General features: G+C 37.9%; 1 protein-coding gene across 15 annotated transcripts in view; it reads right to left on the reverse strand.

Moving 5' to 3' along the window:
• fam135a (family with sequence similarity 135 member A) overlaps positions 1 to 13962 on the reverse strand; it is a 51858-nt gene that overhangs the window by 2229 nt on the left and 35667 nt on the right. For 10 of the 15 annotated variants that reach the window (XM_027174294.2, XM_047815731.1, XM_047815732.1 and 7 more), the window contains 10 exons: positions 12168 to 12294; positions 11583 to 11736; positions 10826 to 10903; positions 10473 to 10522; positions 8720 to 8878; positions 8410 to 8483; positions 8173 to 8327; positions 5506 to 7366; positions 3457 to 3617; positions 19 to 110 (listed from right to left, as the gene is read on the reverse strand). In XM_027174294.2, coding sequence (XP_027030095.2) covers positions 19 to 110; positions 3457 to 3617; positions 5506 to 7366; positions 8173 to 8327; positions 8410 to 8483; positions 8720 to 8878; positions 10473 to 10522; positions 10826 to 10903; positions 11583 to 11736; positions 12168 to 12294 — 2911 coding nt within the window. Of the gene's footprint in view, positions 1 to 18; positions 111 to 3456; positions 3618 to 5505; positions 7367 to 8172; positions 8328 to 8409; positions 8484 to 8719; positions 8879 to 9143; positions 10344 to 10472; positions 10523 to 10825; positions 10904 to 11582; positions 11737 to 12167; positions 12295 to 13962 lie in introns of those variants that run through there. The other 5 variants (XM_047815734.1, XM_047815738.1, XM_047815736.1 and 2 more) reach the window with 5 other exon arrangements.

The following is a 13962-nucleotide window of genomic DNA, read 5'->3' on the forward strand; positions in this document are numbered from 1 at the left end:
AGAAAAATGGTTAGTTACCTGGTTACGCTCTGACATCAAAAACTCTATACGAGATCCAGGCAAGCCTAGTTCTAGGTAGGTCTTCACCAACCTTAAATCTGCACTGTTACCTGTTTAAGTGGAGGGAAAGAATTAACTTTTTTTTTTAAATTGTTAACTGGAAAGGGGTTTTCAAAAGATGTATGACAAAGTTCTGTTTATTTTGAACTTCCAAGCAGGTAAAAACTGTATAATTTTATATAACATGATGCTTAAAAAACTGTATCATTTACTTCAATTTTATTTCAAATGTATTACATTTTATTAGTGCTTTTGAAATTGAAGGTTGTCTCAAAGGAGCTTTACAGAAATATAAATGACAATTTTAAAATTCAATATACATTTATCACTAATGAGCAAGCTTGAGCCAATGGTGACAAGGAAAACTCTCTAGACAACATGGTCAAGGTCCTTGAGAGAAACCAGACTCAAAAGGGAACTCACTCATCTGGGTGACACCATAGAGTGATATTATAATGTCCCTTCTACAACTGTATATATTTAAATGAGTTTGTGCAGCCAAGATCTCATTAGCAAAGAACAGTATAGGTCAGCATTTTCATTCAGACAGTTTCATATCGATCATTATAACACAAATTGCTCTGTGCAATCTTGCTTGTTGTACAACAAACCAAGTTATGGCATCTTAATCACATCTTCAAGAAGCAAGGACATAATAAAAGCATCATTCATCATTCTTGTATTTACATATGTATTATGGCTCTAACATAGTAAAAGTATAAAAGAGAGAGTATATCAAGTTTTTTTTAAATGGAGCCATAAAAAATAATTATTTGCTTTTTCTTTGTTTCCATTTATGAATACACTTTAAACAGCCACATTTGGAAACAAAGCTTAATAATGCAGTGAAATAATTATTTGATCCCCTGCTGAATTTGTAAGTGTACCCCCTTAAAAAGAAATTAAAGGTCTAGAATTTTTATGGTAGGTTTATTTTAACAGAGAGGGAGACAAAATATAAACAAACAAAAAAAGAATTGTGACCCCCACAGACCACCCACGGTTATGTGCCCACGAGGCACTCAAATAAGTCCTGTCCCTTTAGGAAAGCAATCCTAATATCAACTTATGTGTATAAAAGACACCTGTCAAAAAATCAATCTGTTCCATTCAAACCTCTCCACAACCATAGGCAAGACCAAAGAGAAAGAGACCACTGTTCACCCTCAGTCTGGAGCTCCATGCAAGAAAGGTGAAAGATCAGTCTATCATTACACGAGAGGAGCATATTAATTATCTGAAGAGAGCCGTGACCACAGTCACCAAGAAATCTATTAGTAACACACTTCACACTAATGGATTGAGATGCCTGCAAGGTTCCCCTGCATAAGAAAGCACATGTACAGGCTCATCTGGAGTTTGCCACAGCTGGATGATTCTGAGAAGGCTTGGGAGAATGTGATAATGTCAGTTGAGAACAAATTTTAGCTCTTTGGCATCAACTTGATTCAACATGTTTTGGAGGCAGAAAAATGCTGAATATAACCCCAACACCACCACCCCCGCTGTCAAACATGGGAGGTGGAAACATCAAGTCAAATCAAGTCAAGTCAAGAAGCTTTTATTGCCATTTCAACCATATATACTGTAGCTGTTGCAGTACATAGTGAAATGAGACAATGTTTCTCCAGGACCATGGTGCGACATAAAACAAAGACAGGGCTAAGGACTTAAGTAAGTAGTCCTAGCCACATACTATTATAGGGCCGTTTCTCTGCTAAAGGTACAGAAAGACTTTAACACATTTAAGGGGCCAATAAACGAGGCCATTTACTATAGAATAGGATGAGAACCTCCTAGCCCCAGCCAGAACACTGAAAATGAGTTGTGGATGAGTCTTTCAGCATGACAATAACCCAAAACATATTGCCAAGGCAACATAGAAGTGCCTCAAGAAGAAGCACATCCTGGAGTAGCTTAGCCAGTCCCCGGACATTAATCCCATAGAAAATTTGTGGAATGAGCTGAAACTTCGAGTGAAAGCTTCAAATCCATTAGGATTTGGAGAGTATCAGTAAAGTACTCTATAAACCACTGCTCCAATTTTGCCATCCAATTTAAGATCTGCTTCCATATTTAAGCCAAGATTAGTCATCAAGGGTCTGACATATGATGCCAAGGGACCCAAAAAGATAGCAAAAATCCAAAGGAAGGTAGAAAGGAAGACATTTGATGGTCAAGAGCTCCAAGGTGGGTGAGCAAGAGCTTGAAAGAGGTACAATGCTCATGCTCTTGTAGCAGCTGTTGTTTACCAGCAAACACACTCCACCACTCCTTGACTTCCCCTACTCCATCCTTCTATCCATGTGGTAAACCAAGAAAAAATCGTCCGGTTGAATGGCTTGGTCCAGAACCACTGGGTTCAACCATGTCTCAGTAAAGCAAAGGAAGTTGCAGTCCCTCTGGACCTAAAATTGTTGAGCTTGTTCTCCAGAGACTAGACATTGGCTAGCAGAATGCTAAGCAGGGGGAGCACAGTGTGCATGTTCCCTTAGCCTGTTCCTGACAATTGTTTCCCTCGTGACCTTTGCTTCGGGTCGCATCCTTTGTTATTACTCAGGATTTCTGAAGATTATTTATTTTGGTCATATGTGATGATGAGCGTGATGGGAAGAAAACATTAAAGGTTTAAAGTGTATGCAAATGCAGAAAATAAACAAAAACAAACAATGCATTTTCAGCCCACCTCACTGGCACAAACTTGGATCATCATGTCGAATCAGACCAGCTTGCAGGTCAAGAAAATCAGTTAATCATACACACAGCAATGAATTAAAAATTCATAGCAGATTAGCGGAAAAGATGAAGCACAGCTACAGTTAACTTTTAACTCAAGGTCATATCCTATACTGGAAAACATCTATTTGCACTTTACTTTGATCTGTGTTTATAGCCAAGCTTAAATTTTGCATACCTCCTAACTAAGCAGAATTTGAGATACTCAGATTAATTTAATCTGAGATAAATAATAAGAGGAAAAAAACCCTAACAAAAGCTATTGCTGCAGGGTTCTAGCACACAATGTTGCACCTTATCCAGAGTCAAGGTAAACGATTTTACCCTTACTTTCTAATGAAAACACATTTTTGATAAATAATATGATCACTTTTGCAATTAAATCTTGATTCCGATTAATTGAATACAATTGCATAAGCTTTACACATGGCTCTTTCTATTTTGACATTCAGCTGCTTTACTTTATCACTGTACAATAACTACTTGCAATTTTTGTTTTAACTAACTTTTTATGGCAGTCTTAAATTTCTGGCTGGAGCATTTGTAGATTCACCTTTTTGTGTAGGACCCCAACTACAGTTTAAGCTCAAAGCCCTCACTACCTCACTGTCTACCCCTGACTGCAGAACTTAAAACATGCATTTATGAGCCTGGCCTCACCATCTAGGCCATGGACGCACACAATGAGATGAACACCCTCATCACAGATCTCATCCTCATCCAGGCTAAAATATGGTACAGTTGAAGCAAACTCAGACACTTCACTGTACAGGAATCCTGGCAGATTAATCTTCTTCAGCTCCTCTCTTGCCTGCGCAAATCTACGAGTGAGAAAGCAAAACAAATGTATTGTATTTCTTATAGAAATCAAATTAATTTGAAAATCATAACAGAATTCTTCATTTTCTCAGGTGGTATAGCTGCCCATTCTTCCTGGCAAAATGCATCCAGTTATATGATATATATTCCTGATTTTTTTTTTTAACACTGTGTTTGATTGAACTGATTGCAGCCTTTGCTATTGCATGAGGAGGAGAGGCAGTCTCAAATTATGCCACACCCTTGTTGCTATGGTATAATTAATTGTGGCCAGTAATTGTGTATGGCTATTGCTGTCTGAGTTTTACCTGTCTGCATCTACCTGTAAATATAAAGTGGTCTTTTCTGATTAGAATAGATTAGAGCAAAATCTATGTAAAAATCTAATGAAATATAGTTGCCATTTAAACTGAAGTGCATATAAGGTATGTTTACAATAAATTATGAATAATAATATTCAACCATGGGGGATGATATACAGGGAAGTGGATGTCTCAGAGAGAGAGATACACATACATCTACACAGTGGTGTGAAAACGTTTTTGCCCCATCTGATTTATTTTTTTTGTTTGCATGTTTGTCTCACACTAATGTTTCAGATCATCAAACAAATTTAAATATTAGTCAAAGATAACAAGTAAACAACATGCAGTTTTTATTATTAAGGGAAAACAAAATCCAAAGTCACATGGTGAACACCCCCCATTAGTCTGGAAAAGATTATAAAGCCAATTCTAAAGCTTTGGGACTCCAGCAAACTACAGTGAGAGCGATTATCCACAAAATGGCGAAATAACAGAATACCCCAAGACCGCAGCGACGACTCATCCAAGATGTCACAAAAGACCCCACAACATCATCTAAAGAACTGCAGGCCTCACTTGCCTCAGTTAAGGACAGTGTTCATGACTCCACCATAAGAAAGGGACTGGGCAAAAATGGCCTACATGGCAGAGTTCCAAGACGAAAACCGCTGCTGAGCAAAAAGAATATAAAGGCTCATCTCAGATTTGCCAGAAAACATCTTGATGATCCCCAAGACTTTTGGGAAAATACTCTGTGGACTGACGAGACAAAAGTTTACATTTTTGGAAGGTGTGTGTCCCATTACATCTGGCATAAAAGTAACACTGCATTTCGAAAAAAAAAAGAACATCATACCAACAGTAAAATATAGTGGGAGTGTGATGGTCTAGGGCTGTTTTGCTGCTTCAGGACCTGGAAGACTTGCTGTGATAAATGGAACAATGATCCAAAACCCACCAGCAAGTCCACCTCTGAATGGCTGAAGAAAAACAAAATGAAGACTTTGGAGTGGCCTAGTCAAAGTCCTGACCTGAATCCTGTTGACATGCTGTGGCATGACCTTAAAAGGGCAGTTCAGCTAGAAAACCCTACAATGTGGCTGAATTACAACAATTCTGCAAAGATGAGTGGACCAAAATTCCTCCACAGTGCTGTAACCGACTCAGTGCAAGTTATCGCAAATGCTTGATTGCAGTTCTTGCTGCTAAGGCTGGCCCAACCAGTTATTAAGTTTAGGGGACAAGCACTTTTTCACACAGGGCCATGTGGGTTTGGATTTTGTTTTCCTATAATAATAATAATAATAATAATAATAATAATAATAATAATAATAATAATAATAACCTTCATTTAAAAACTGGATGTTGTTTACTTGTGTTATCTTTGACTAATATTTAAATTTGTTTGATGATCTGAAACATTAAAGTGTGACAAACATGCAAACAAAAAAAAAACTCAGGAAGGGGGAAAACACTTTTTTCACACCACTGTATATAATCACACATAAAACAACAATAGTTTAGCCTAAAAACATATAACCTTCATTATTATTACTAAATGACATTTGAAAATTAAAAAACTCACGCTTTCATCTGGGCAGGAGGGGAGCTCTCGTACCACTGCCTAATTATACAGGTACACAGTGGCTTAGGTGGTGGCTTTTGAAGGTAGGTCCTGGGGAAATGAATATTCTTGAGGTGCTCCAAATAAGGGCATGCAGCTTCTGAGGTCCAGCTGGCATTCCCATCACCACTTCTTTCTTTCAATTCTGACAAACCATTGACAGAGACTGACTTATCGTTCTCCTCATAGTAGCCATTTTCTATCATCTCATGATTTAGCTTTTCTTCTTCTTCTTCTTCTTCTTCTTCTTCAGTGGCTTGGACACCTCTCTGGATGCCCAGCACAACAGCTGGTGTTTCCTCAGGGCTTATCTCAGAAATATCAGTGCTGGAGAATGAACCAAAATAATTCTCCACTAAACCTTTTTTTACCAGGTCTGTACTACTAGTGGCTGACATACTAGACTGTGCTGCTGTTTGCATATCAATGCCAATGTCCAGCCCTATATCTTCCCCAACAGGTGTCCCAAGCCTAGCAGACTCCAATATCTGGTGAGAAGTAAAAGCTTTGCAAAGGGAAAGAACAACGGAAGCCTCATCACTGTGAAACACTGGATCATTAACATGTACAGGGGATACTTCTTGGTGAACTAAGGACCTCGTTGGGCTGGTAGGCTGAAAAGAGACACTGATATCAGTTGTATCAGAGAAAACCAAGGCTTGTTCCTGCAAAATGACACTGGAAATTCGATATGGAACCTCAGCCTCCATCTCATCATCTAAGGGAAGTGAGTTTATGGAGGTTAGAGAAGACTGTATCCCACTCACATCACAAGTACTCTCTGGGTTTGTCCCCTCTGCTCCATTGGGCCCTTTTGTATCCGTAGTGAGATGACATTGTTTGAGGGCAAATCTAGGGCCCTTTGTAGTGGTCTGTTTAATCTGTTGTGAAACCAAGTCTTGATTCACTTCAGCAAAACTGGAAACAGTCTGAGGACCTGGTACTAGTAATGTGGTAGAAATAGGCTCACTCTCAATACCTGAATCTGAGAGTCTTGATGCTGCTTGGGGTAAACAATAACTCCTCAGTGTGATGGCACAATCTAACCCCATATCCATGATCTCTCGGTTACCACAAATCTCTCTATGTTGGGGCATAGAGCCACAGCAATCTTTTTGTGTAATCTCAGAAATGTTTCCTCCTGTTAGTGTAGGATCACTTGGGCTTGAAAATAAGACAGTGACCGTATCGCCCTGGTAGGAGCTTTTATTACTAGTTTTGACCGCAGTATGTGCAAGCCCATCAGGTATGACCATAATATTGGATTCCTCTGTGACAGTTTCAGTACATCCCCGTTCTTGTGAATTTGGCTGATTTGTAAAACTCTCACTTTGAATGATGGTGTTAGCATGGCTGTCATGCACAAGTTCCATAGGGAAAGTTCTACTGACATTAGGATTCATGTATGCTGTGGAGCTGTCCGAATTCATGCATTTGGACATAAACTTGCTGCTGGGATCTCCAAGCAAATATTCTTGTTTCTCTTTTTGGCTGCAGTGAAAGTCCACTTTTGACTTGTCATCTGGTTCATCATGAAGGACCTTCAGGTTCTTGAAGCCTGTCAAAATCACAGAGTCCTTTGAGCACTGTCTGATAAGTTTTTTACAGTTCTCAGTCTTGATATTCTTCCTCAGTTTGATGGATTTAGATTTGGATTTTATTGGAGGATCATTCTCCTTGGGCAAGTTATTGACTACAGAAGCTTGACTGAGTTCTGAGTAAGGACTGAGAGAACCTATTTCTTTCAAAACAGGCTTATCTGGTTTAATAGGCCCAGAGCCACTCCTGGGGATGGGCGGGCCAAGCCATTGGCCATCATGATCTTTGGGAAGAGACCATAAATACATAAATAAATTAATTACATTTCGATTTAATATTAGTTATTAAATCAACTATTTCAAATTGTTCATTTCAGGTCACATTGCAGTTTATTGTTTAATGTTACAGTATAATTTGCAGGACACATTAAGTTGTAACATTAAAGCCAGTTCTTTTATTTTTGCTACAAGACATTTGTGTTTGACAAGATGAACGTGAAAAATAAATCAGAATTTTTGCTTCCTGATGTCTACATCTGGATGTGTTCAACACTTTAAAAAAGTGACTTTTCAAATAAACAGTGACATGTTCTAAGTGTTCAAAAATACTAAAGCATATGACTGACAGGTCTTTCTTTTTGCCTAGGTATGTATTGTTAAATTCAATGTCTAATCTTAGTTTCAGTCCTAGGTTCTCACCTGGAATCTTGGTTATAAATAAAAATTTTGAAGCCTCAAAGACACCACCAATGTTTGGTTGTTAATACACCAAACAGGTTGGTCCAAGGAAAACAACAGCAGCTGATGACAGCCTAATCATTAATATTAAAGTAACTCATGATGGCAAAAGCATAATGAAATTAGTGGTCTACAAAAACATTCTGTTTGCCAAAAAAAAAAAAAGAGAGTATCAAATCAAAACCAAATGTCTTCAGCAAAAAAGTTCCAAATCGGTCAGAGGGAAGTGCATACACATCATATAATAATCATTTCATAATATATAAACCCCCTTTTAAATGGCAAAATTACAAACAAAGTGCTGTATAAATGTACTATACCACAATTTATAAACTCTTTATAACAAACAAACCCTCTTTAATGGATTCTAGATATCGATCCTCAAAGATGATTGGCAGGGAGTTGACATCACCATCTAGTTCAGCACATTCCACAGAAAGTGGTGGTATGGAAAGAAAGTACGATGAGTTCTTAATAACTCCAGTCATCTGCTGGTGGCTATGTGCACTATTCAGATATAACAAACATCAGTGTGAGTGAATCGGTATGAATTTTCAATATATAAAGTAAATTGAAACCTCATACTTACTGCAACTCTTGGAACGCCAGTGCAGCCTGTCTAGGGTGCTCAAGGTAAAAGAAAGCCTCAGAAAATCTCTGTACCTACAACAAAACACAAACAAAAACATTATTGATGCTGCCAAGGAATATCTGTGACCAAAAGCAGATCAGGTTGCTCTACCAATAACTTTTACAATCTGCAATTTACTTTAATATTTTTGTTCTTTTTGTCATCACAACCTGCTGTGTTATGCTAGCCATAAAAACAGCAATGATAATACGTAGGGTATGTCCAAATATGGATATATATTTAGACAATTTAATTTATGTAGACTTACTCTGAGAATGTGATGTTCTTGGGACAACAGTGACATGACACTCTCATTCAGGGTAACAGTTTCCAGGAACTGGCCCCATAGAGCCATCAGCAGAGAACATAACTGTGCCAGATTCATATTAACTAGTTCAGCAAGCTCATCTGGGCTCTCTGCCTTCTGCTGCAACATGACACAAATGAAAATATATGAAAAGACGTTAGACAATTAAGAGCCACAGCTGAACAAGGAGATGTTAAAATGATCACAGCTTTTTGGATATATCTTATATGCCAAATAGTGTGTAATCAGTCAGTTCTTGAAGTTGATGTGTTGGATGCAGGAAAAATGAGAACTCAATGATCTGAGCGACAATAACAAAGGCCGAATTGTTATGGCTAAATGGCTGGAGCGAGCACATCTCCAAAACAGGGTGGTCAGTACCTACCAAAAGTGCTCCAAGTAAGAACAACTGATGAACCATACAGAAATGGAAGAAGGTGTCCTGGTGTGAATGAATTACACTTTCTTTTACATCATGTGTGGACAGCAGTGTGCATGGCTTACCTAGGGAGGAGATGGCACCAGGGTGCATTATGGGAAATGGGTAAGTGGACAGAGGCAGTGTGATGCTCTGGGCAATATTTTGCTGGGAAACCTTGGCTCATTCATGTGGATGTTACCTTGACACGTACCACCTACCTTAGCCATGTTAGAGACCAAATACCTCGTAATCACACCGCAGTCAAAGTCAGAGATCATATGGCAGCCATTTTTGAAGTCAATCAAACTGGTTCTTATTGGGTGACTATATAACTGCATGAATGTACAGTTGTACAAGCATTCCTAATAAAGTGGACAGTGAACATGGACACAGCTGCTAGAAAATGTGTAAACCCTTTACAATGTTTTTGTATTTCTGTATCCAAATCCTAAAACTAGATAAAGGGTTCCCAATTGAACAACTTTCACAAAAACGATATAGGTTTTACTTTTACTTATTGAACAGAATTATCGAAACTCACATCTCTCATCTTTCAGTAACACAAATTTGGTTCTTCACCCTCACTAAATTGTCTGGTATTCACCATTTTAAGGAACTGTGCCATGCCTCAATAAAAGGAGTCCTCCTTTGAGGTGCTATGGAAACCCCCCTTGCAGAAGAGGTGTCTCTTAATTTAACCAGGATATAAGAGAAAAATGAAGCATTCTTCATTATTGGAGCTCTGTCAGCTCTGCTAGCTGAGCCAAGAAGGAAACCTGACACGGCTGCCTCCTCTTGCCTGGAGATTGCTTTGGGAGGGTCAAGGCTATTTTGCATCCAGGCCAGAATACATTCCCAAGGTGCCCACCATGGCTGAACTCAGTCATTTTGCGAGCCTTTTGCCCTCTGCTTTATACATCAACAGAGCAGAAGAGACTGAAACTACTGTGCCCTGTTCAGGCTATCAGACATGTCATGATTTGTGTTGGTATTGACATTTCCATAGTATCAAGCTGTGATACTGCATTGAGTTCCCCCAAAGGGAACTGCACTAGCTTATATATGAAACCCAGATCCTTGAGAAAGGAACAAAAGTCTGCGTTGCTCATCATCATGCCTTGCGCTTCCTTCAAACAAGTAGATGTCAACAAAGAAATAGTTAAAGCAGAAGAATGTTTACATTTGAAATGGCAAAGTTAATGTCCAGGCCCCAGGCAAAAACAAATGCTGTAAAAGATTATAAAAAGAGTAATTCAAGCAGTTCAAATCAGTAATATTACTATTATGACATACCTTGACATGTTCGCAAAGCTCATGGAGACGAGCTTCCACGTCCAGTTTTTCTAAAAAAAGTAATAATATAGCAAAATTAGCATTAATTTAAAGACTGTATTAGAAGAGAAATTAGTCTTTCTGATGAGCCAAAGATCGAGAGCTAAAGAGAGAAAACTAGCACAGGAGTAAAAAGAGCAGCATTCCTGCAAAGAAGTCAATGGTTGTTGTTAGTTTAGGTTCCAGTTGATTGCTTACAAGAAATTCAGTGCCCATAGCTCTCAGCCAACACAGGGGAAAGAAAACGGGCCATACAAAGAAAAAGTTAACACAAAAAAGAAAGGCGTGTTGAGGTTGGCGGTCAACTGACATACCTATGTGGATGTGCCTTTGGCTTCTGGGAAAAGGTCTTCTTAGAACTCGCTCATATAGGACTTGCATGCTGGGCTTGGCTAGTGGTGGGATTGCACATATAGGCATGTTTAAAATGATTCGTCTCCCTTATACTGAAAGAGCTGAGATCTGTCTTTATATACTTCTAGGACCCTGACATATAGATATATGGCAGCAGAGAAAGGCTGTTTCGTTGCTTTGAAGTTAGTGTACAGTGGTGCTCTAGGGCAAACGTCTTCATAAACGCTCTTACGAGCAGGACACATGAAAATGCACAAGTCTGATCGAAGATTACGTGCGTTTAAAAATGTATATTTAATTAGTCATATGCATCAGACATGTTAAAGGTTACAAAAGTCATACTGGCTACAGGCCGCATTAGTTTAGTGATATGAATCTTACTTCAGATCTTACTGGAAGAAACCATAACAGCATGTAGCACAATGTTCTCTGCTACATGTTTAGTAATAGCATGTATATAACTATGAAAGTAGATGTTTTTATGGAAAGACGAATGAGTAACCTTACAATACATGGAAAATCTGAACTTCACTGTTATGCCCTCTAAATGATAGACTGTATTTAGTTTATTACTAAAAGTATAAATTATTAAAGTTAGATTATGTTTTCATGATTAACATAAAAAAAATAAAATAAATAAATAACACTGACATCAACAATTGCAGTGATCCACTTGATGAAACCTAATTCTTAATAAACTACTCAGCATTAACTTACCAAGCTCCATGCGGTGAGAGGAAGGGAGGCTCTCTGTAAGAACCGTAAAGTACTCAAAGATGCCCTGGTAAGCCAGCAGCAAGGTAGCACAGAGACTATGGTGAAAGTTGAATGCATGCTGCAGACACTGATCTGCCACTAGGAAGGTCTTTCCCTGTGACAACAAAAGTAAGCTTTCAATATTTTCTCAAACTTTGTATTGCATGGTTTTGTGTAACACAGTAATTTGCAGAGTTTTAATCATTAAACAATTTGAACATTTCCCTCAGAGTACAGTGGTAAAAAAAAAACTGCTTCAGGATGGGCAAAAATTTAGTCTGCATAAAGCTAGTGTTGTGCCTAAGTTCTGCTTCCACGTTTCAGATGTTACTGATACATTTTTACGGGTAAGGTTTCTCTTATAAACTTTTATTGATTATATCATGGTAATAACTGAATCTCCTTGAATTATTATTTTTCCAAATCTACAACCCATTTTAATGTATCTTATTAAAGCTTAACAGAACAGCAAAATTAGTGACTGGTAACATTAATTTCATTTATAAACCACTGGCTGAATTTGTGGGTGTACATAAGCATGCTTACATCTTGAGACAGTTGCTTGACATAGGTGCAGCCAAATACCACAGTCTCCAGAGTGGGAATCAGGAGGTCTTTGCTCTGTGCCGGCACGTTACGGTTTAGCCAGGTGCTTTTCCCAAGCCGTGGGAAGCTGCATGATAATATGGAAAGTTAACACATTCTAAAAGTAAAAAAAAAGCCAGTTGTCAAAATTAAAAAGGGTTACAAAATAAGAAATACCCTCTCAAACCTTTAAATTATAGCTATAATTCATAGCAATTTCTGTGCCTGTAAACATTTACTAAGTCAATGAGTGAAACATTTCAGTACTACATTACACACCTAAAAAAATTAAAACACTTTAAAATGCATGCAGAGAAGTGCAGAGCCTGGAAACGCAATGGGGAAACCTGTCCTGGTAGGTGCTGGTGTTACATTGTATGAGTATTTGATTAGTGAAAAGAACAGTTCAGCAACATCACAGCTTGGGGGCCAGAGCTATTTGCTAATCTAAAAGCAAGGTTACATATTTGACTAACATTTTCCTGATGACCAGGCTTAGAGTTAATATAAATTATTTGTGCACCCTTTACACTTCTCCTCTTTCCAATGCTTTTGATGTCACTTAAAGCAGTACCAAGGACTCCATGGATCCATAAAGATTACTGTGTAAGTGCAGAAATAAAGTCTAGTTGATGCTTATTTTATACACGGAAAAAATCTGCATGATCCCAGTGGTATTATTAATAAAATGGCATTTTCTGTAACAGATTTCTGTTTAGTTTCCCCACTTCATCATAAAAGGCATCATGCAAATATATGCTAAACACAATAGAATTAATGTATTTGTGATAACTCTGTTGTGGCTACTAAGGCCAAGCTATAACCGGAAAACTTTCATGAGACACAAAGTTTCTGAAAAAAATCACAAAGAGGTTTATAGTGTTTAAATACACAACAGCTGTGAATCATGCCATAAAAAAGCTTTTTAAATAAAATGTTTACACAAACAAATAGTCATGTGAAAAAATTAGGGCACCCCATGAAAGCCTTTGTTTCTTTTAAAATTGTTAAGCATATGAGCGTTTGACTTTCATTTTAACAACATTGGAAGACTAAAATAATATTACTAAACAAATAAAAGAAAAGAAATGACTTTTTAAAATTATATATAAAATGTCATTTAAAAAATATCCATTTTAGTGTGAGAAAAAAGTAAGGACAACCCCACATTTATTTGTACTTAAATTGGAAAAATGACCCACAGCTGTACCACATCAGGTGCAAATTATTAGAACATTTTTACAGAGCATTTTGAAGAAGGCTTCCCTTATTTAAACCTCAAATATTTAGGTTAGTTTTCTCTTTTTGTTGAACTGAGAGATATCACCATGTTGAGATCCAAAGAGCTCTTAGAGGCCTTCGAAAATAAGATTGTTGTTGCTTATGAGTCTGGTAAGGTAATTTGTAATCAGCCATTCACAATCAGAGAATCATTTACAAGTGGTGAACCTTTAAAGCAACTGCCAAAATAGCTAGGTCAGGCCATCCAAGCAAATGCACCCCAAGAGCAGACCACAAGATGCGGAACCTCATACCTCATTTCATACTCTATGAAACATAGAGGTGGAAGTGTTATGGTTTGGGATGTTTTGCTGCAGCAGGACTTTGCCAGCTCCTCATCATAGAATCCACTATGAATTCTACATTGTATTAGAAGGTGCTTAAGGAACGTGTGAGACCATCTGTCAAAACTCTGAAGTTGAAGAGAAACTGGACCTTGAAACATACCAATAAATCCACCAAGTACTGGCTGAAA

The sequence above is a fragment of the Tachysurus fulvidraco genome, chromosome 7 (genome assembly GCF_022655615.1).
Source record: "Tachysurus fulvidraco isolate hzauxx_2018 chromosome 7, HZAU_PFXX_2.0, whole genome shotgun sequence".
Taxonomy (NCBI): Eukaryota; Metazoa; Chordata; class Actinopteri; order Siluriformes; family Bagridae; genus Tachysurus; species Tachysurus fulvidraco.